At 41.7% G+C, this 21,538-nt stretch overlaps 1 protein-coding gene across 1 annotated transcript in view; it reads right to left on the reverse strand.

Annotated features, from left to right (window-relative positions):
- CACNA2D3 (calcium voltage-gated channel auxiliary subunit alpha2delta 3) overlaps positions 1-21,538 on the reverse strand; it is a 1,089,703-nt gene that overhangs the window by 256,425 nt on the left and 811,740 nt on the right. The window contains exons 15-16 of the mRNA XM_069084367.1: positions 19,421-19,501; positions 15,034-15,108 (exon numbers count right to left, since the gene is read on the reverse strand). Of these exons, the coding sequence (XP_068940468.1) occupies positions 15,034-15,108; positions 19,421-19,501 (156 nt within the window). The remainder of the gene's footprint in view (positions 1-15,033; positions 15,109-19,420; positions 19,502-21,538) is intronic.

Raw genomic sequence — 21,538 nt, forward strand, 5'->3', positions numbered from 1 at the left:
ACACACACACACACACACACACACACACACACACACACACATTGGAGTCTCCCAGCACACTATTGGGATGCTGTCAGGGCCTTCTACCCCCTCTATCTGAGATCATGGCTATTTGTGTTCATGGCTTATCTTCCTCAATTGAATACAGGTTCGCAGAGGAACTGGAACTTGTCTAATCCAATAACAATTCTCCTCTGCAGCTCACACAAGGATATGCATGTTGGTTCTCTGCAATAAATGAAAATACTTATTAAGCTCTGACTGTGTGCTAACAATGGTATGAGCACAAAGAGGAAAGGTGCCCCCGGCTGTTCTCTGCGAGCTCATGTTCTAACTGGGGAAGATGACATGGAAAATGAATGAACTAATGGCTTTGGACTCAAGGCCCAACGTCCTCGTGCCCATTGATCTGTGGTCCAGTCATCAGTATTAGGACTGGGAAGGTGACCTTCCAATGTGAAGATCCAAACCTTCTCAGTATAAACTTCTCCAAACCTCCCCTTCAGCCAGGGGAGAGATGCCCCCCTTTCTTGGAATGTCCTACAAACTTGGTGTTCACACTGCTTAGTCTCAACCAAATCCCAGCCAAGAGCCCTGTCAACATCTGCTGAATGGGGTTCCCTCCTCTTCTCGCTTTTCTCGGCAAGGGGCCAAGGAGGGAGGGGTAACTTGTGGAGCTGCTGTTCCAATGGAGTAGGAGCCACGGTGCCTGCCTAGAGGGTGCTATATGCAATGTCATTCCCTTCCGTCTTCTCTGGGACTGATTCAGATGGGATTTTCCTGACCATCATCTCTCAGCGCTCCCAACTGTGGCATCCTCAACGTCCTCCCAGTGCCTCACACTCATCCTCTGTCCAGTTAGTACATTAAAGTGGCTCTCAGACATTCCAGTGCAAACATGTCTGCTATTATTCTCACTTCACTTGGCAATTTGGGGAGGGACTTATTTATGGACTTGAATCATGAAGCTTTGGCCAAAAGAGACCTCTCCTAGAAAGAGAAACATGATCAAATGTCAAGTCTCTCCCAAATACCCCCACCTCTGACCCGCTACAGAAACTGGGCATATTCCAAATACATCTAAACAAAGTCTCCCTCTCTGTCCCTTTTGAAGAGATAGAAGCAGGCCCAGATTGACAGCCGGCAGCAGCCTTGACCATGGCAGTGCTAGGGCGCCACCTAATGGTAAGTCCTGCTTAATTCATCTTGAGCCCATCTGCAGGTAAGGAAGTAGGAGCCAGAAGGAAATCTGGAAAACCTCTGAAGAACTACTAAGTGGTCCTGAGCTCCTGATAATGGAGACAGGCAAATAGCTCCCTCTCTGTCTCTCTCTGTCTCTCTCTCTTCTCTGTCTCTCTCTGTCTCTCTCTCTCTCTGTCTCTGTCTCTCTCTCTCTGTCTCTCTCTCTCTCTCTCTCTCTCTCTCTCTCTCTCTCTCTCTCTCTCTCTCTCTCCTCTCTCTCTCTCTCTCTCTCTCTCTCTCTCTCTCTCTCTCTCTCTCTCTCTCTCTCTCTCTCTCTCTCTCTCTCTCTCTGTCTCTCTCTCTCTCTTTCCCCCTCCCTCCTCTTTCTCCTCCTCATCCCCCTTCCCCTCATATGATTAATTCAGTGTGGATGTTTTCCACCCATCTCAATATTGGGGCTTTGAGTACAGCACTGCCCAGTATATCATAATGATTACAGGAGTGCCTGGCCAAAGCCGGACTCTTCCATCTAGGTATGAGGGTCCCAGGGGCCCCTTTTGCCCCACTACTATGTATTTTCTTGCATGTGTTGTAGAAGCTTGAAAAAAGAGGAAAGAAAGAGATCTGGGGTCTAGAACCCAACCTGGGGTCCAGTGGATTTCTGGCTAGATTTCAGGAAGCTTATTAACTGAAATGGAGAATTAGACATGCATATACTTGCACATGCACGTATATACTCCCTAACTTTTCACTGAAATTAGCATGTTCTTTCATTACAGTTTCTTTAAAAATCTTATTCTGTGAACTTGACTGCTTCCTTATATGGCCAAAGGGTTCCATGATGCCAGGAAGGGGAAGAACTGTGCCTCAGGCAAGCAGGAAGGAAAATCTTTTAAAATGTACAATCCTGAGACCCTTTAGTGGCCAAGTCTCCTAGATTCAAAGGGGAAACAGAGGTGTGTGCGGCATATGTGAATGCGGGGTGGGGGAAGAAACGACAGAGACAGGATGAGTCATTGGGTTTGCTCTCTAGATAGAGCTGACATGCATCAGATGTTTTGCCTTGCCTTCCCTGACATCCGCCTCCAGTCAGTAATACTACCCAAGTGTACAGAGTACTTAACAACTTGCAAAGTGCCTTAAAAAGAGTAACTCATTTGATTCTTGTCCCTTTTAGATTATCCCCATTTTGTAGATGAGGACAGAGAGGCAAGATTACCCAGCCAGGGTCACACAGCTAGTAAACATCTGAGGGTAGATTTGAGCCTAGACCTTCCTGAGTCTAGGGCCAGAAGTCTATTCTCTAGCCCCCCAGCTTGCCCCTAGGTGCCAGTCAAATAATGTAGATTTGAGTCCCAGCTCAGTCGGTCAGTCAACAAACAATTATTAAGCACCTATTATGTGTCAAGCACTATACAAAAAAAAGTATTGGCAGTCCCTGGGTTTGGGAAGCTCAAGAGCCTACAAAGAGACAACATAAAAATAATAAATGTGAGGAAAGCCGTATATTGGCTAAATTGGGGTAGATCGGCAGATCAAAGGCAACAGAAATAAGGGCAATTGGAGAGCGCTTTCTGGAGAAGATGAAGGCTTAGCCAGGACCTGGTGGAAGCCAGAGAAGTGGGGAGGGAGAGATGAGAGCCAGCCAGAGGAAATGCCCAGAGCCCAGAGATGGAGGGCTTTGTTGGAAGAACAGGTTTCACCAGGTCAAAGTGTACATGGGGAAGAGGGAGGGAGGGAGGCATGATATGTAAGATGACTAGAAAGGTTAGGGGACAGCAATAGATTATGAAGGGCTTTGAGGGCCAGAGGATTTTGTATTTGATCCTGAAGGTGATAGGGAGCCACCAGAGTATATTAAGGGAGAGAGGTGCAGAAAAAAGCTTGGACGTCAGCTTTAGGAAAATCACTTTGCCAACTAAATGGAAGATGGATTGCAGTAAGGAGAATCTTGTGGTAGCTACACCTAATAGTAAGCTACTACAGTAGTCCAGATATGAGGATTAGTTCTAACTCACTACTTCTGTGGTCTTGGGGAAGTCATTTCTCTAAATCTTGGCCTCAGTTTCCTCATCTATAAAATGATGGGTTTGGACTATGTGGCCTCTAAGGTTCTTTACAGTTCTAGAGCTATAGTCCTAAAACTGTGATAAAAGATAAGAAATAATCTAATATCAAAGTACATGCTACAGATTATCACATCATAGTCCAGAAAACAGACTACTCCTTTGGGCTGGATTCAGAGGAGCCAACCGGTCATCCCCTGTAGCCTTCCTTTCACCATTTACCAGAGAGCCATGGTCCATCAATTCCCTTCCATCATTCCTAGGTGCCCTAGAACCTCTCTACTGCCCAGGATCTAGACCACAAGCAGGCAGATGGACGCTATTCACCACTTACTGTCCTTTGCATTCTTGGGACCATGCTACTGGGGACTTTGGAGCATGGCCAGATCACCCAGCATGGAGGCACCCCAAGGGGGCTGGGCTGGGCTGGGCATCTCCTAACAGAAATGCACTCTGTATTCTCTGCCTATGGATTGGAGAAGCCTCCTTTACTGACTGTGTGACCTGAACAGGCCAGAACAGGCCACAGCTTTAAAACTCATGAAATGGAGACATGTGCATATACACATAGATAGTCATTAACTTTTAACTAAAATTAGCATTTTCTTTCATTGTAGTTTTTTATAATTGAATACTTTTATCATAAATTTTATAATCTGTCATTCTTTCGGGTTCATAATCTTTCCTGCTGCATATACTGTACATAGAGGGTAAAGATCCCAGTCTATCCAGAGTATGGGTGCCAGGAACTAAACCAGGGAGAGGAGAACTATTTCCTTCTGCTGCTGTCCTTTTCTCTGAAAAATGAACCTGGGAGTATCTGTTTCTGTTCTATGTTATTTGTCCTCAGTTTCAAGTGCTAGTGATGATGCCCACCAGAATAGGGAGTTGGAGCCATGGGAGTATTGAAGCCAGGATTCTAGGTGTGTCTTAAAGTCAGCTCACCCAGCATAGAAACCCTGAGAAGCCAAGATTCCTGGGACTCAAGTCCAAGGTATCCACATTGGAGAGGTGGCCTTCCACCAGTGGGAGCCAGTGTATCATGGCTGTGGGCAAGGGATCATAAGGGACATAAGACTGTGGGCAAAGGATCCTTACTACCACTTGAATTGGGTTCTTCTGAATCTCTTTCTTCCCTGGGTCTTTGGGTGGAAATTTGTTCCTGATATTATTTGGTAGTTGATGTTGCCTTGGTCTCTCTGGTTGGTGACTTGGGACAATTGTCAGTGAGCTGGTCATATGCATATTCTAAATGTTCTTATGCCAAGAAGTTGATTTAGAGTTTATATTCTTCTCTAAAAGGAAGACAGAGAGAGGTGCCCAGAACTCAAGAGGGTCCCTACTAGGGATAGAGAGAGGTGAGAAAGGAGGGAGGGAGGAAGGGAAGGAGAAAAGGAAGGCAGGAAGGGGGGGGAGAGAGAGGAAGGAAGAAAGAAAAGGAGGAAGGAAGGAGAGAAGTTTTTTAATTGCACATATCTCAAAGGGACCTATAAAATGAAGGAAGCGAAAAAAGAATAATCACAAAATTGCAATAATCTTGGATTATATTTAATCTGAATGACATTAAAAGTCTGATTCAGAACCATGTGTGGGAGTTCTCCTGAGATCCTCTTCTGTGTTTACCAACTCCAGTGTTGTGCACATTTTCTGCCTGGACCTTGCAGGGTCCTCAGAGAGGTCTGGGCCCCAATCCATGCCTGCTTGTGGAGGTGGGGAAAGCCAGGTCATGACTGCTCACAGCTTCCTGGGCTGTCCCCATGGAGACATCTGCTGCAGAAGTGTGCTGTCCAGCCTCCTTCCTTCAGGACATATTGCTTAAGTAATAGAATGTGTAAATGCCATGACCTAAATAACTTGAAGTCACTGTTTCACTTCTGTCCATTTACCCCCAGTTTGGCATAATGTCTGGCATGTGGTTGTCAGTTAATAAATGGTTGATTAAATATTAATAATGGGCATTTGAATAATGTTTTAAAGATTGCAAAGTTGTCCATATATTATTGCATTTCATGCTCACAATGACCCTATTTGATAGGAGCCTTTATTATCCTCATTTTCCAGATGAAGAATCTGAAAGTCAGAGAGTACAGAGAGGAAATCGAAGGTCAGTATATTGCTTAGGGTCACACAACTAGTAAATGGCCAGTGCGGGATTTGAACTCAGGTGTTCCATACCCAGCATCCAGGGATTCACTCAATAGACCCCGTCGCATGCTGTCCCTTCAAGATTGTAGATGATTGAAACATAACACTACCACACTGGATGATGGAGTCGGAATCCAAAACCGCCTAGATATGTTAGATATTCTGTTGGACTCCACTAAGATTATTAAAGTTGGGAGGGTAAATGCAGCAGACCTGGCGGTAGGTGGGGATGGCAACCCTTGGATCTCATTGTTATTGTGAGGAAATAATCCATGGGAAGGATGCTGAGGGAAAACCACTCTGACTCTTGGAGAGATATCTGGGGCATTGAAAGATCAGAGGTTATGTCCAGAGGCATACAACCAGTATATGCAAGAGTTAGAAGTGAAATCCAGCTCTTCTTGACCCTGAGGCCAGTTATCTGTGAACTAGCGAGGCCAGAGCAACGTTTTCTCATACTTATGTTACGATCAAATATCATAAGTGTACTTGCAATCTTTGGTTCAAAGTAACCTCACAAGTAATAGGAAGGATGGGTGAGACATGGTTGGATACAATAAGATTATCTAAAAAACATCTGGTTGTAAGAGTGGACTTCTACTTAATAGAGGTCAAGAGCATGATAGAGAAGGAAAAAAAAATCAATAAGACCCAAGGTCCCAAGATCAATGAGACCTTTGGGCTTGGAGCTACATTATGAGAGGCCCCAGCTTCCAGGAAAAAAGTGCCTACAGTTCCTTTGAATTCTGTCTCAGCCAGATACCAGTTGAATTGTTCTTTCAGCCATGTTCAACCCTCGGTAACTCCGAGGTTTACAAACATTGGGGGTTTCTTGGCCTGCCCAAGTGGGCTGCCATTTTCTTCTCCAGCTCATTTTACAGATGAGGAGACTAAGGGAAACAGCGTTAGTGTCACATAGCTAAGAAGTGTCTGAGTCCAGATTTGAACTCAGGAAGATGAATCTTCCTAACTCCAGACCTAGCACTTTATCCACTGTGCCTCCCAGCTACCTAGCACTGTGTTCAATACACACTTGAGAACCCCTCCCCCCAAGAAAATCAAAACAATCAACCCAGTGAAAAACTGAAGAGCATTCATAGGGTATTCAAGGGCCTCGCAAACAAATCACATATGCATAGGCTGAAGGAAGTGGGTTTGTTGTTGTTCAGGGGGCTGTTTTCCTTTTTACCTTGGAGAAGAGAAGGAGGAGGGTAAACCACATCCCCACATTTAAAGGCTATCTTGTGGGAGAAAGAATGGAGGGCCTCTGCTTAGCCATCAATTGCTGAACAAGGAGTGATGGGCAAAAGTTGCTAAATGGGTAAGTTTAGGCTATATGTAAAGTGGGAGGGAAGGAGACATATGCAGAAGTGGAGTGGACTTGCTTAAGACCCAGGGAGGCAGTGAAGAGAGTCAGCAAGACCTGAATTTGACTCCTTTCTCAGAAACTTATTAGCTGTGTGACCTTGGGCAAGTCCCTTGATCTCTTTCAGATTGTCTCCTTGTCTGTTAAAATGGGGCTTATCATAGCACCTCCCTCCCAAAATTGTTGTAAGGATAAAATGAGATAATATTTGCAAAGCACTTGGCAGAGCTTAATGCACTATATAAATGGGAGCCATCAATATCATCATTATTAATATCATTATTATCACTACTATTTCTCTTTCACTGAAGACCTTCAGGCCAGGGACAGATGACCATCTGGGGAGGGTTGTAGTGGGGATTATTTTGGAGGGGAGGGGAGGTTTAGAGGAGAGTCTCTGTGGTCCCCACCAACTCAAAGATTCTGTGAAACTTCTCAACATGTTTACTAGATTTAACAAGGGAATGGGGGAAGCTGGCCCGGTAAGGTAGTGGAAGGAAGTCTATCTGCCCAGAAGACCCCAGAGATGAACTGAGCAAAGAATACTTATCTGTAACAAAACAGTACCTCAGAATCACTGCCAAGATCCAGGAAATCAAACAAGCCTTTCTGGGGCCAGTCCACATGTGTGAGCTGCATTGGAGACACTACACACTTTACACCCAGCGATTGTGCTTCTTTTAAACAAATATTGGATGAAATCAAGTCAGAGGGAGCTGGAGGAGAAGACTGCATTGGACAAAAGACAGAAATATCAGTTGTGTGCTTAAGTGAAGGTTTTGCCTTGGCTCTGGCCACCAGAACCAGAAGAGCTGGAGGGGTTTATGGAGGAAGGATAAATGAGTGCTTGCAAGCCTGCCCTGGCTTTGCTCAGTCTGGCCTTCACATCCTTTTGTGTTCCATGGCTTGTCTTTCTTGGCAAAAAGCAGAGGGGACATCCCTGACTATGGCGGATTCTGGGAGTCAGGTTTGTAACAGAGGGAGCAATCCTTTCCTAACCATGCTCACAGGGATGTTACTATTCAGGGCTGTCCTCAGGGAGGATCCCAGCCAATGTGGCCTGTGGCCCAGGGCAGACACACAGGTTCCCAGAGAAAAGAGAGAAATTATCTTCTTTAGAAATTCCCAGCCCAAACAAATGACAGAGGATATAACAGCTGTGCTGGATTCAGTCACCGTTCGTCCTTCCATTGATTCCACCATTCAATAGAGATTTATGGAATATTTACTGTGTCTGAGATATGCTACTATGGCATGGCAAGGATGAAAAGACAGGTGAGATAGCCCCTTGACTTCCAACCAATAAAGCAAAGCAGGTGGGGCGGCTAGGTCACACAGTGAATAGAGCACAAGCCTGGAGTCAGGAGGACCTGAGTTCAAATCCGTTCTCAGACACTTAACACTTATTAGCTGTGTGACCTTGGGCAAGTCACTTAACCCCAACTGCCCTGCCCTTCCCCCTCCAAAAAGAAAAAAAAAGCAAACAGGTATTAAGCAATTATTGTGTGTCAGGCTCTGGGGATAAAAATATAAATATGGGGCGGGGGGAAGACTGCCCTTAAGAGCTTCATATTCCCCTGGGCAAAAATCAAAAGATGATCAACATAAATATATCCAAAGTTAACTGAAAGACTACAGTCCTTGGAATGAGGAGAACCCAGATGTAAGGCTGCAGTGGGCCAAGAAGCTCTCTAAAGGCCTCTGAAGGTCACTAGTCCTGAGGAGGCCTGGTGCACTTGCCCACTGGCACTCTGCCTGGTACCATGCTTTCTGTCTTGCTATCTTCCAGGTAGAAGACATGAATCCAGGAGACGGCACACTATAGTAGGAACAATGATAATGGATTCTAAGAGTTTGGGTTCAAATCCCTGTTCTGCTATGCTATCTATATGACTGCAGCTCACCTGCTTAGCCTCCATGCCCTCAGAAGAAGTTGGACCAATGGTCTCTGAGTCTCTAGCACTGCCATTATTTCACTCTCTCCCACCCACTGCTCTTTCAAATTCAAGTCCATTTTCAAGGTCTGGCTAAGACTGTCTGTTCCACCAAGCCTTCCCTGACCACCTCAGTCCATACTTTGCCCCCCTTCTTGGTACTGAAGAAGAAGCAGAGCAGTAGGAAACGCCTTGCTTCTGGATCCAGAAGACCTTAGTCTGAAAGCTGGCTCTGCTGCTTACTACCTGTTGACGTTTTACCTCCCCGGGCCTCTATTTCATCAACTGTTAAATGAAGGTCCAGGCTCCACAGTCTCTTCTAGCACAAAACCTATGAGAATAAGAGCTTCTGCCATCTTTGTTGTGAGTGCTGTAGATCTTGGACTATCCCCCGTTCAGAGCTGGTCACTTAGGCCAAGCCTCTTTGGACAGACGAGGGCATTGAAGGGCAGAGAGGTTGAGACTTGTTCAGAATCACACAACTAAGTAAGTATCATGGAGGAGATTTGAGCCTGACTTCCTGCCTGCTTGTCCAGTGCTTGATGCACATTCGTGGCATGCGGAGATAGAAGATGGACTCTGGAGGTTATCTGCTTCAATCTCCTCATCTAGGAGATGAGGGCACTGAGGAAGCTGTGAGGAAAAATCACGTCTGTGTTCTCCTTGTATGGTACCCAGATGGAAAGTACTTTGGAAGCTGGAATGGATGGAGCTGACTTAACCTTGGCCTCTCCAAGGTGCCCAGCACAGGGTCCTTGAACATTGTAGCCCCTTAAGAATGACCTCTTTGGGAAGATTTTATGACTAAACAAGAATTAGAGAACATTATAAAATGTAAAATGGCAATTTTGACTACATGAAATTGAAAAGCTTCTGTACAAACAAAGCCAATGTAACCAAGATTAAGAGGGAAATGGGAAATTGGGAAAGAATCTTTACAACCTATGTCTCTGACAAAGGACTCATTTCTAAAATATACAGAGAATTGAGTCAAATTTATAAGAATACAAGTAATTCCCCAATTGAAAAATGGTCAAAGGATATGAACAGGCAGTTTTCAGAGAAAGAAATTAAAGATATCTATAAGCACATGAAGAAATTCTCTAATTCACTGTTGATTAGAGAAATGCAAATCAAAACAACTCTGAGGTACCACATCTCACCAGTCAGATTGGCTAAGATGACAAAACAGGAAAATGACAAATGCTGGAGAGGATGTGGGAAAATTGAAACACTAATGCATTGTTGGTGGAGTTGGAACCTGATCCAGCCTTTCTGGAGATCAATCTGGAATTATGTCCAAAAGGCTAAATACTTTCATACCCTTTGTTCTAGCAATACCGCTCCTAGGGTTATATCCCAAAGAGATCATAGAGATGGGAGAAAGACCCATATGTACAAAAATGTTTATAGCAGCTCTTTTTGTGGTAGCAAAGAATTGGAAATTAAAGGAGTGCCCATCAATTGGGGAATGGCTGAACAAGTTGTGGTATATACATGTTATGGAATACTATTGTGCTATAAGAAAAGAGGAGCAGATGTCTTCATATTTACCTGGAGAGGCTTATACAAACTGATGCTGAGTGAGAAGAGTAGAACCAGGAGAAATTTGTACACAATTACAGACACAATATATGTGTGATGACTGACTTTGATAGACTGGACTCTTCTCAGCAATGCAGTGATATAAGTCACCAAAAGACTCATGATGGAGAGAAATGTGTGCATCCAGAGAAAGAACTAGAAGGAACCGAGTTTATATCCAGGTGGAAGCAAAATACCTGATATTTTTCCTTCTCTTATTTGATTTTATGTCCTCTTTACCATTTTTCATTCCAGCTGGTACAATCCGTCTTTATAACCTGACTAATGTATAATGTGAAAGCATTTACAGATCCTATGCTTGACTATATGCTGCCATGGGAGTGGAGGGGAGGGAGGGGGACAAAATGTGAAACTCAAGGAATTGTGGAATTGAATCCTGTAAACTAAAAGGAAACAAACAAATTAATTAAAAAATTAAAAGTGGGGGAAAAAAAGAATGACTCTTTGGGGACTGCCATCAGATATACTTTGGTCAGTTCTGTCTCCCCAGATACACTGGAAGATCATGGTTGTAATCAATAATGACTTTGATTTCAAAGGATTCATGTCCAAATCCCATTTCTTTCATTGATGACCTGTGTGATATTAAGCTGGTCACTCATTCTCTTGGACTTAGTTAGCTCACATCTAAGATGCCTTCTAGTCTTGAATGTATGATGCTCTGATCCTGCTGTTGGGAGCACAGAGGTAGGGAAGGGGCCCTGTCTTCTATTTTCTCATATTCCCAGAAGATCCTGGGAATGCAATTCAATTCAAAATGCATTTATGAAGTCTCTGCTGTGGGAGGATAAAGTGCAAAATGACAGTTCTTACCCTCAGGCACTTTCTCTTCATGTGATAAGATTAGGCCTGTGCACAGATAGCTCTAACAAGAGGAAAAATAAGAGAAGACAAGATAGGGGTCCTGGCAAAGGGGGCTCATAAATTGGAGGAAACAATGAAGGTCAAGTGGAGGTGGATGGAAGTCAAGGAAGACTTCCCGGATAAGGTGGCACCTGAAATAGGCTTTGGATGAAGGGAGAGAATCACCAGGTAAGTGTGGGGGTGGGTAGAAGAGGACACTCTAAGCAGGAGGTATAGGATGGGCAAAGGGGCATCCAGGGGAGGGGGAGGGAGATGCTCTCTTGGCTTGAACCTGGTGAGGAGGAGTCTGAGATAAGGCAGGAAAGTCATTTGGGGATCAGATTATGGGGGGCGTGGGATTATGGAAGTGCTTAGACAATGGACCCCATGATTGATGACAGATTTACAGATATTGAGTTAGAAGAAACTTAGAGCTCATTGTGGCCAACACTTTCATTGTTCCTGTGATGCGATCGAGGATCAGAGAGGGAAAACATCATGTCTCAAGTCACACAGAGAGAAAGAACCAAAGGCAAGTTAGGCAAGTTCAATAAGTAACTATTTACTGACCAACTAGGACAGTTCCAGTTTCCCCTGGAGAACATGGAGATGGATAATGGAGAGAAATCAGAGCCTAAGTTGCTAAGTGAGGCTATGGAGTTCCATAGCAATGAGGAGCCAAGGACATAAATGCATTGGGACAAATAAGCACCTGACTGTGCTTATCCAATTCTGTGACTCAATGAAACCATCAATAAGCATTTAAGCAAAGCTTCCCACATGCCTGACCCAACCTAGACACACAGACTGATGAATCAGACAAACAAGTCCATCAGATCCATTACCATGAGCATGTGTCTAATATTTTAAAAAAAGGAGGGAGGAAGTCAGTGGATGTCATAGCGAACAAGAATAGGGGATAGGGAGCACATTCCTAACATTCTCACAGTGATGCCCTAGAAGATGGTTGACTATCAGATTCTCCCCAAAGCACACCAACATGTATTTATTAAACATTCTCTGTTTCCTACCTAAAATGGCATCATCAGCTAAATCAGTCATGAGTTGGTGCCAAGACATCATTTTTCACTCTTCAAGTGGAATATTGATTAAACAGTCCATTCAATTCAGACATTTTTGAAAATGTAATAATGTTGAGGCAGTTTTGAAAACTCTTCTAACTTAGTTACTAGTTCTAGTTACTAGAACTTCTTTCAGACTAGAGCCATGTTTTGGGATGGACATTGACAGGCGAGGGACATGTCAGTGAAGCAAAAGAATGATGATACAAGACCTCAGGTTCACAAAGACTGATTGAAGAGGAATTTTATAGAACAGATGACACTGAAAAGGCATGCTAATTACCTCTAGTCTTTGAAGGGCTACCCATAGAGAAGAGGAATGAGACTGATCTTCCTGACTCCAAAGAAAGAACTAGTAGCAGTGGGTGAAAAGTCCAAAGTGACCTATTTGGGTCAGATTTAGGAAAGAGGGTAGAGAAGGACACTTTATGACCCTTACAGATATGCCAAAGTAGAATAGGCATTCCTTAGATATGGTAGCTCCACCTTATTGGACAACTTCAAGCAAATGGGTAATATTCACTCTGGGGTTAGGAAGAGATTCTCAGGCAAGTATGGGTACTTCATGGTCATGGGAGATTCTTCCATCACTGAGACTCCATGATTCTTTGGGGAGAATTAAAATGAACGCAAAGGATCTCGGCAGGTCTCAAAGCGATATTTGTGAAGTGAATCACAGGAAACTGTGCTGACTGAATTGAACTGAAGTTCTCTGAATGTTTCTGCCAGTATCTGACTGAATGCTAGTCTAAAAACTGGAGCAACGCCACTATCTGTTCATCTAGATTTCTGCCAATCGATAATGAATTGTCCATTCTAGAAGCAGTTTATAAAACTGATCCCAGAAACCTTGCTCAGATGCACACATCTGACTAGAGAACTGCAGTCATGTGGCAGGGTCATATGCAAATATTGGAGTTGAGCATTTTCTACTCTCTGAAAAGATGACAAAAGCTACCAAATATGTAGACATATTGGGAAATGGTGGCATGGGATTCCTTGCTTAAAATATCTTTACTTCTAATGCAGAGTGAAAAATGCAAAGAAGCAAATTTAGAATTGATATAAGGAAAACGTTCCTTATAGTTGCAGCTACCCAAGGGTAGGAGGGGGTGACTTGGAAGGTTCTCCATCCCTCTCTTTGGGAGGTCTTTAAGCAAAGGTAATATGGCCACTTGTAAAATATGTTATAGTAAAGACCAGATATTCATGCAGCAGTTGGTCTATATGACGCTTCCAGTTAAGAAATTTTGTGTGTGTTTTTTTTAACTTTCTGGAATTCATTCATTCATTCATTCCACCAAGTTATTTAGTCTCTACCATATGCAAGGACCTGTAGGTAAGAAATGATTTTGTTCCCTGGAAAAAGCTCCTGGTCAGAACTGTTGATTGTCTCATTCAATCTTTCCAATCCCAATTTTGAATAAATAAGCAATCAAACACCCAGCTAAATGAAATGAGTAATTCCTAACATCCCTGTCCAACTGAGCCAAACTGGCCTGCCCCTGAAAGGGTAGTGTGCTAAGCATCACTGTCAGGGCCTTCTTTAAACCAAGGCTTTTCAATAATTCTAATGGAGTTACATATGGGATTAGCTATCCAATTAATTCTGGTCTTTTCTGCAAAAATATTGGTGAAACGGGATATTATGGTAAGTGCCAGCTTGAAATACCCATATGGTGGCCACATGTACCCTGAGATGAATTCATTCATACCAGGACTCTCCCACCAAGACTGAAGGGTGATGGAACTCTATCTAGTGGGAGCGTGTCTAAACAATGAGGCAATCCAGGCTGGAGCCAGCACCCTCACACCGGAGTGTTGTGTCAATAAACATTTGCATAATGAATGCTGCCTCCATCTTTCTGATATTCACAAGTGCCAAAGAGGAAAAGAAAGAATATTTCTTGCTGCTAAAAACAATTTTGGATCTCATTTTTCTTTCCTTTTGTTTTTTATTAAAAATAAAATTCCTATTCATTATCCTCACTTCACTGGAGAGGTGGGGCACTATGGGTTTGGAACATTGTATACCATCAAACTCAGTGGATACATTGGTTAATTTTATGGAATTGATTTTTTGTTACTTTTTTTCCTTTTTTTTATTCTTTGTTACAAGAGAGGATTTTTGGGGTAGAAGAAGGAGAAAACTTTGGAAATTAAGGTGATTTAAAACAAAACACAAAAGAATTCTCTTTTTTTAAAGAATTTTCTTGCTTCAACACACTTTTGAGTAAATGCCACTTTCAACTGCCAGGTACAAAATTATTGAAGAGAGACAGAGCAGATTATTAGGAAAGGCAAAATATAACATTGCTTGGCATAGAATACACATTTAAGCAAAGCTCTGTGATTGTCCAACTGACTGATGAAAGCTAATTTTGATTATTATAGATGCAAACCCCATCATGATGAGCTCTGATGTATGAGGCATTCATATGATTTTATTAACAGGAATTTTTACCTGTTAAACCAAATTGGACACTGCCTAGTGTATGTCTGTCTTTCTCTTGCATAAAGATGTTTGTTACAATGGATTTATGCCTGTATGAATTTCTTTATTAGCTAATCATGCTAATTGAGATTAAGTATGTAAAGTATGTAGTAAAACCCTTATGTCTATTACTGGAACACAATAAACAGCCTTTAAAATGGGGAGGGGGAGATAAGCGTGAACAAGTAACGACATCAATGCCCACATGCCTATTTCCAAAGGAACTTTCTTGCAGCACTGTAAATTCTTATAGAAATGAAGAAAATCCAATTTAATCTCTAGGTTCTGAATAAATGCATAGATATATTAGTCTTACCAAAGGCCTGAGTTCAGGATGTGTCAGGATGTAGCCATTGTTGGTGATTGCAAAAGCATAGCCATGAATCCCCAACTGTCATAGAAAAGAAAAAAAGAATTAAAAGAAAAGCCATAATTAGCTCAATCCCCTGTGAAACCCCAGAGCATTAGGACATTCAATAACTAAGAGCTTAAATTCGGCATTCATACCTCTTATCGGCCCAGTATTTCATTAAAATGAACACAAAGCACTGATCCTTGACATTTTGTGGAAATGAAAGCTTGCCACTGGGATGAGCTTGGTAAATAGCACCATTTTAAAATGGTGCATGTATGCTTGTGAGACCCTTCTTCCAAGAAAACAATTCATAATATTTTTTTCCTTAATCCTTTAAATGCTTGTGGGTTTTTACTAAGAGGTCCCCCAGGTGAGTGCTTGCCCTTAGGCCTCCTAGGGGGTGCCAGGAGAACTGGGATACTGCCATGAAAGTCCTGGGCCCACAACATTTTTAGGCCCCCTCTTCTAGGTGTGCTGTCGGAGGCTGCCATTTTCAAGATGTTTCTGAGGTTAAATAAATATTAACTCTCCAACCTCAAAGCTGCAAGGTTACACTGAGAGATTGCCTTCACTCCATTGTGTCTCCCCTAAATAGTTTACCATGCACTTCCACCCACACAAAACCTGAGGGGTAATTGTCAATGCAGTGGCCAATTTAATTTATGGTTTCTGACTCAATGGAGAGATGGGAAATAGTTCGAAAGCATTGAAATGCTTTATTCACTCTAAAAGGTATGGTAATCAAATTGAACACTGAACTTATTTAAATAATCATCCTAGCTTTTGGACAATATTTCTATTACACAGTTCACTGCACCCATTGGCTACAATAAATTTACCCACAAATAATTCGTGTATTAAAACTGCCTCTAGTGTAGAACCCCTACTGATGTGTTAAAAAAAAAAAGAAAAGAAAATGCAACCCATTTTTGCAAAAGCAATGAAAAGAAGTTGGGAGGGGTTACTGGGAAAACCTTCTATTTTTCCATTGAGTTATTTCATAGCAATGAATTCTCCTGGTGGTGAATGTTATTTTCTTTTTAAAAGAGGGAAAAAAGGTCTTTGAGGCTCATGTAACCAAGCATGGAACTCTGAGGGTCCAACCTACAGAACTTTTGAAGCATGAATCACCCAGTCTGTTTGTTAGTTTAAACCTGAGCTATTGGAAAGCTTCCTTGGAGAAATGGACATGTTCAGTTCATAGTTTTCCATGCATCTCATCTTGAGAATGTACATGGTCAAGGAAGGGAATGACAATGTCAAGAATAGATAGAGTACAATGTTCATCATTAAAGGGACTTCCTGAATCACTGAGATCACAGCTCCATTTAAGTAATTAATATTAACTTAGAGATAATGTGACCAGCAACTCTTAATAAAGTCTACTTGACTCTCAGAGTTAAGGTTCATTTTAATGTTATTTTAGATAAATAAGAGATCATTTTCTCTTTGAGATGAATGTAGACAAGTTCATATTTTCTTTCCAGAAAAAATGTCAGGAAAAGTCAGTGACCTTGCATTATTTGCTGTGCATGACTCCTTTCTGGGACAACACAGTGACATTTCAGAAACGACTATGAAAGTTTGGCTTTTTCCATTAGCACTAAATGACATTGGATGGGAAATCTACACCCTCCATTACGAAGGCAAGTGGTATTTTGAAAGCCAGTTCATCTCTCCTAGAACAGACTTTCTTATCTCCCTCATGTCTGTCAGAAGGAAAAGAGAAATCTGAAGGAATCCCATTTGGCTTGTGGTCTACACAGCTAAAACTAGGAGTAGAAATTAGCTTGCCCTCCTATTCCCTGGACACTCAGACCATTCTGACATTGTCAAAAAGGCATAGATAGGAAGGCGCCATCTTGGCAAGGAAATAATCATCACAGTAATTACGCAATAATAACAACTAATAATCACTAAGCATTTGTATAGCTTTCCAAGGTTGTAAAGCACCCTGAGAAAGATATTATCATCCACCCTTTTAAGTCCATTTTACAGATGAGGAAATTATGACTGAGAAATCAAGGGACCAAGAGACTTGCTCATAATCACACAGCTAGAAAGAGTCTATGGTAAGAACAGAGACCTCACTCCCCTCCACCCAGTTCCCCATGTATGAGTCACCCTCCCTAGCACCAACCTCCCATCAGTGTTCAGAGGTTGTGATCTCAGCCCACTGCCCCCCACAAGTAGCCCATGCTCTTTGGGAGAGTTGGGGTGAATCACAGGAAATTCTCTAAGAATAGATATAGAAAACACCAGGGTGTATGTTGAGGGAAGGACTTAGACACAGGTCTACACCTAAACCAAAAGAAGGCTACAAAACGGAATTCATTGAATGGGAGATTTCTGCTTATTTCAGACATGTACAAGTAGTGGTGTCCAAAGGTAAATCATATTGTCTTCTTCATGGAACTACAAGTGAAGTCACCTTTGTTGCTTTTTTTGGCTTAGATGCAGACCTATATGAAACTACCTTCCTCATTACCCATCATAGTGATAGTTGCCTGTCATTTTGATTCTTTGAGCTGGAGCATTGAGAAGCTCTGATTTACCCTAGGTTTCCCAATGAGCATGGGCTAGAAGCAGGATTGGAATCCACATCTTCTCCACTCCAAGACTTGCCCTTTATTCCCTATATGAAGCTGCCTCTGACTTATTTGATCCTTTGTCAATTTACCAGTGATCTGTCAAAGTGCATCTGTGCATATGAGTAGCAGCATGTTCATCAGTCAATAAGTGATTGTTAGCATTCACTTTGTACCAGGAACTATACTAAGCACTAGAGATATTAAAGAAAAAGTCCAAAAAAGTACCGGCCTTTAGGAAACTTACATTCGAATGAGGTATACAGCATATAGCTAAATTGGTATTTGCAAGATAAATATAAGAGTAGATACAAGATCACCTTAGAAGAGGAGATTTTAGCAACTGGGGGAGGGGAGAGGACTGGGAAAATATTCCTGCAGAAAGGAAGATTTGTAGTTGGAAGTCCTGAGTTCAAATTCTGGCTTTCCTGCTCAGTATCTATATGACCATCTATATGACTTTGGACTTGGCTTCTTCTATCCTCGGTTTCTTCATCCATAAAATGGGGCAGTCAAACTAGATAACCCTAAGTTCACCTCCTGCTCTAAATGTATGAATTTCCACTTCAAATATGCATGAAATAGAAGATAATCATACTTCTCTTTCAGTGTTAGCTGCTCTCTTGCCCCATATAACATGGGCTCTTGAGCCTTGGAGCTAATCAGCAAATCCACAAGTCCTCAGTTAGCTTAATTGAATATATCTCCTCCAATCCTGGAAGTGGGTGGGTTCTAAAGGTCAGGAAGGATATGCTTTGACCTCTGTCATAGGCACATGAAATACCTATTCCCTTCTCATCAACTGCTTCCTTCCCTGATCAAGCCCAAACTCCTTTAGCTAAATAAAGACCACAAGAAAGCTATGGCTGAATAGAATTATCCCTTGGTTCTGGTGAGGGAGCCCTGACCAGCAGGGCTAAGAAGCAAAGGAAGAGAGAGTTGGTGTGACAGGCTGCCCAGGACCAGCCTGGTGTTTCTCTCTCAAGTAAAAAAGCTTCAAGGATGATTGAAAACATCCCTCTTGACTTCACACTCTTTTCCTCTTTTCTTGATTCCTAAAAGTCAAGATCTTGTTGGGGGGAATGTTTCAGGGTGATAAACCATGCCACCTCTTAAGAAGCAACATGATAAATAATTCTGGAAGTTAGTAAGTCCCAGGTTCAGAATCTGTCTGCCCTAAACTGCCTAGGTAACCAGAAACTTTTTAAGACTCACTGTCAGTGATAAAAAGGAAAATGAAAATGAAAAGAATGTTTTAAATTTCCCAATGATTAGAATTGTCCACGGAGGCAACACAGTACATTGAAGTCGAGTGAACTATATTGTAATTTCAGCCCTGTCCTCTACTTCCTTTCTCATCCCAAACTGCTCAATTCATTTCTCCAAGCTTCAGTTTCCTCATGTATAAAACGAAGGATTGGCGTTTCTCTGAGGGCTCGTCTGCCATGAAATAGGCGATGTTGTGAAGAGATTGCTTTGGGATACAATGGCTTTCCCATCATTGAATATCTATAGACCCAGGAAGGATAACCAATGTAGATGGACTTCTTTTGGGTTATGTCCCAGACCAAATAGCCATCCCTAGCACTTTCCACAGTGAAATTCCATAATTTGTCATTATAAATTATAAACGAGCTTTCTCTCTACAACAGTGAAAGGAATTCCCCATCACTGAATCTCCTTATAAAACCCACCTGTCTGATTAAAAAACAGAAACAAAAACATAGACATTGCCAGCCCCTTCCCCCGCTACATGTTACCTTATATTTAGGAATAGTCTTTAGTAGCTCTTTCACTGGGACATCAGTGCCAACCACTCCAAGAAGAATCCCTTTAGATCTCTGTTAACAATGACAGTGGTTTTGAAAAAGACTATTAGAGCCAAGATATCACATTCTATTAAAACAAAACATAGCGAAAACCAAAACAAAACAAAACAAAAACCAACATATCTAGGAAATATCTGTTGTAGCTAATAGAGAATGAAAATGAGCCAGGCTTTCCTATGGAAAGGGAGGAAAACCTGCTACAAACCTGGAGGAAGGAATTGTTTTAAATCATCCAGCAAATCCATGCAATTTCTTTGTCCAAAAAATTAGAAGTCAATAAGAGAATGGGGAAGGGCAGACAAAATGGAGCATGGATTGGTGGAGGCAGGGGTAAGAAGAAAGACACTTTTGAGGATGGTAAGGGTGAAAAGAGAATGAGAGGAGAATAAACAAAAGAAAAATAGGATGGAGGGAAATATACAGCTATTAATCATAGCTGTGAAAAAAATAACAGCAAGTGTCTCTGATAAAGATCTCATTTCTCAAATATATAGAAAACCAAGTCAAATTTGTTAGAACACAAGTCATTGCCTAATTGATAAATGGTCAAAGATATAAAAAGGAAATTTCCAAAGAAAAGAAAATCAAAGTTATCTATATTCATATGAAAAAATGCTCTAAGTCACTATTGATTAGGGAAATTCAAAGTAAAACAATTCCATGGTACCACCTAACACTGATGTTTCATGTACTTATGGCAGATGTTTTTAGCTAATATGACAGAAAAGAAAAATGACAAGTGTTGGAGGGGTTGCAGCAATTTAAGGACAGTAATGACCATTTGGTGGAGTTGTGAACTGATCTAACCATTCTGGAGAGCAATTTGGAACAATGCCCAAAGGGCTATAAAACTGTGCATGCCCTCTGACCCAGAAACACCACTGCTAGGTCTGTATTGCAAAGAGGTCAAAGAAAAGGGAAGAGGACCTATATGAACAAAATATATTTATAATAGCTCTTTTTGTGGTGGCAAAGAATTGAAAATTGAGGGGATGCCCATCAATTGGGGAATGACTGAACAAGTGGTGGTATAAGATTGTGATAGAATACTGTTGTAGCAGAAGAAATGACAAGGGGGGAAGATTTTAGAAAAAAACTTGGAAAGACTTTCATAAACTTATACAAAGTGAAGTGAGAACCAGGAGATCACTGTATACAATAACAGCAACATTTTATGATGATCAACTGTGAATGACTCAGCAACTTTGATAAATACAATGATCCAAGACAATTCCAAAGGACCCATGAAGAAAAACACTACTCATGCCCAGTGAGAGAAGTGATGAGGTCTGAATGCAAATTGAATCAGCTTTTTAAAAATTTACTTCTTTTAAGTTTTTTTGTGTTTTCTTACAATATGACTAATATGAAAATGTGTTTTGCATGACTGCACATGTATAATCTGTATCAAATGGCTTGCCTTCTAGAACAATGAGGCAGAGGGTAAGGAAAAAGTGAGAAAATTTGGAGTTCAAAGCTTTAGAAAACAAATGTTAAAAATTGTTTTTCCATGTAATTAGAAAAAAATACCAATGAGATAAAAAAAATGACAAGTCAGGTTGAGACGGGAGGAGAGAAGATTCCAAAGCTATAATCACTCAAACAAACATCAAGCAATTATGAAGAATTTACTTTGTGTCAGTAACTATGGCATTGTGGAGAGAGAATCAGTGTCCAAGACAGGAAGACCTGCATTCTCTGACCCACACTGGTTTTAGGCCCTAACACACCCTCTCAGTTACCTAGGTACATCTCTAAGAGTAGAAATCACAGAAAAGGTGCCAACTTGCATTAGAAGAGATATTTCCCTCACTGGGGAGTTCCCTCTACCAATAAAATCACAGGTCATCTCCGTATGTTAAGTGCTGGGGATACAAGGAAAAATCTACAAGGAGTTGAAACTCTAATGGGATATGCATAAGTAGGTATTTATAGCATATTGACTGAGGAGATAAGGCCTGCATGACCTGAGGCCCACCAAAGGATTTCAGTCAGCCCATGAAAAACATAGAGGAAAACATGCTCTCCATTTGTCACCGGCTGCCAGAA

Source organism: Petaurus breviceps, unplaced genomic scaffold, assembly GCF_028583685.1.
Source record: "Petaurus breviceps papuanus isolate PSGF00001 unplaced genomic scaffold, PetGlider_PUasm1.0 174, whole genome shotgun sequence".
In the NCBI taxonomy this organism is placed as follows: Eukaryota; Metazoa; Chordata; class Mammalia; order Diprotodontia; family Petauridae; genus Petaurus; species Petaurus breviceps.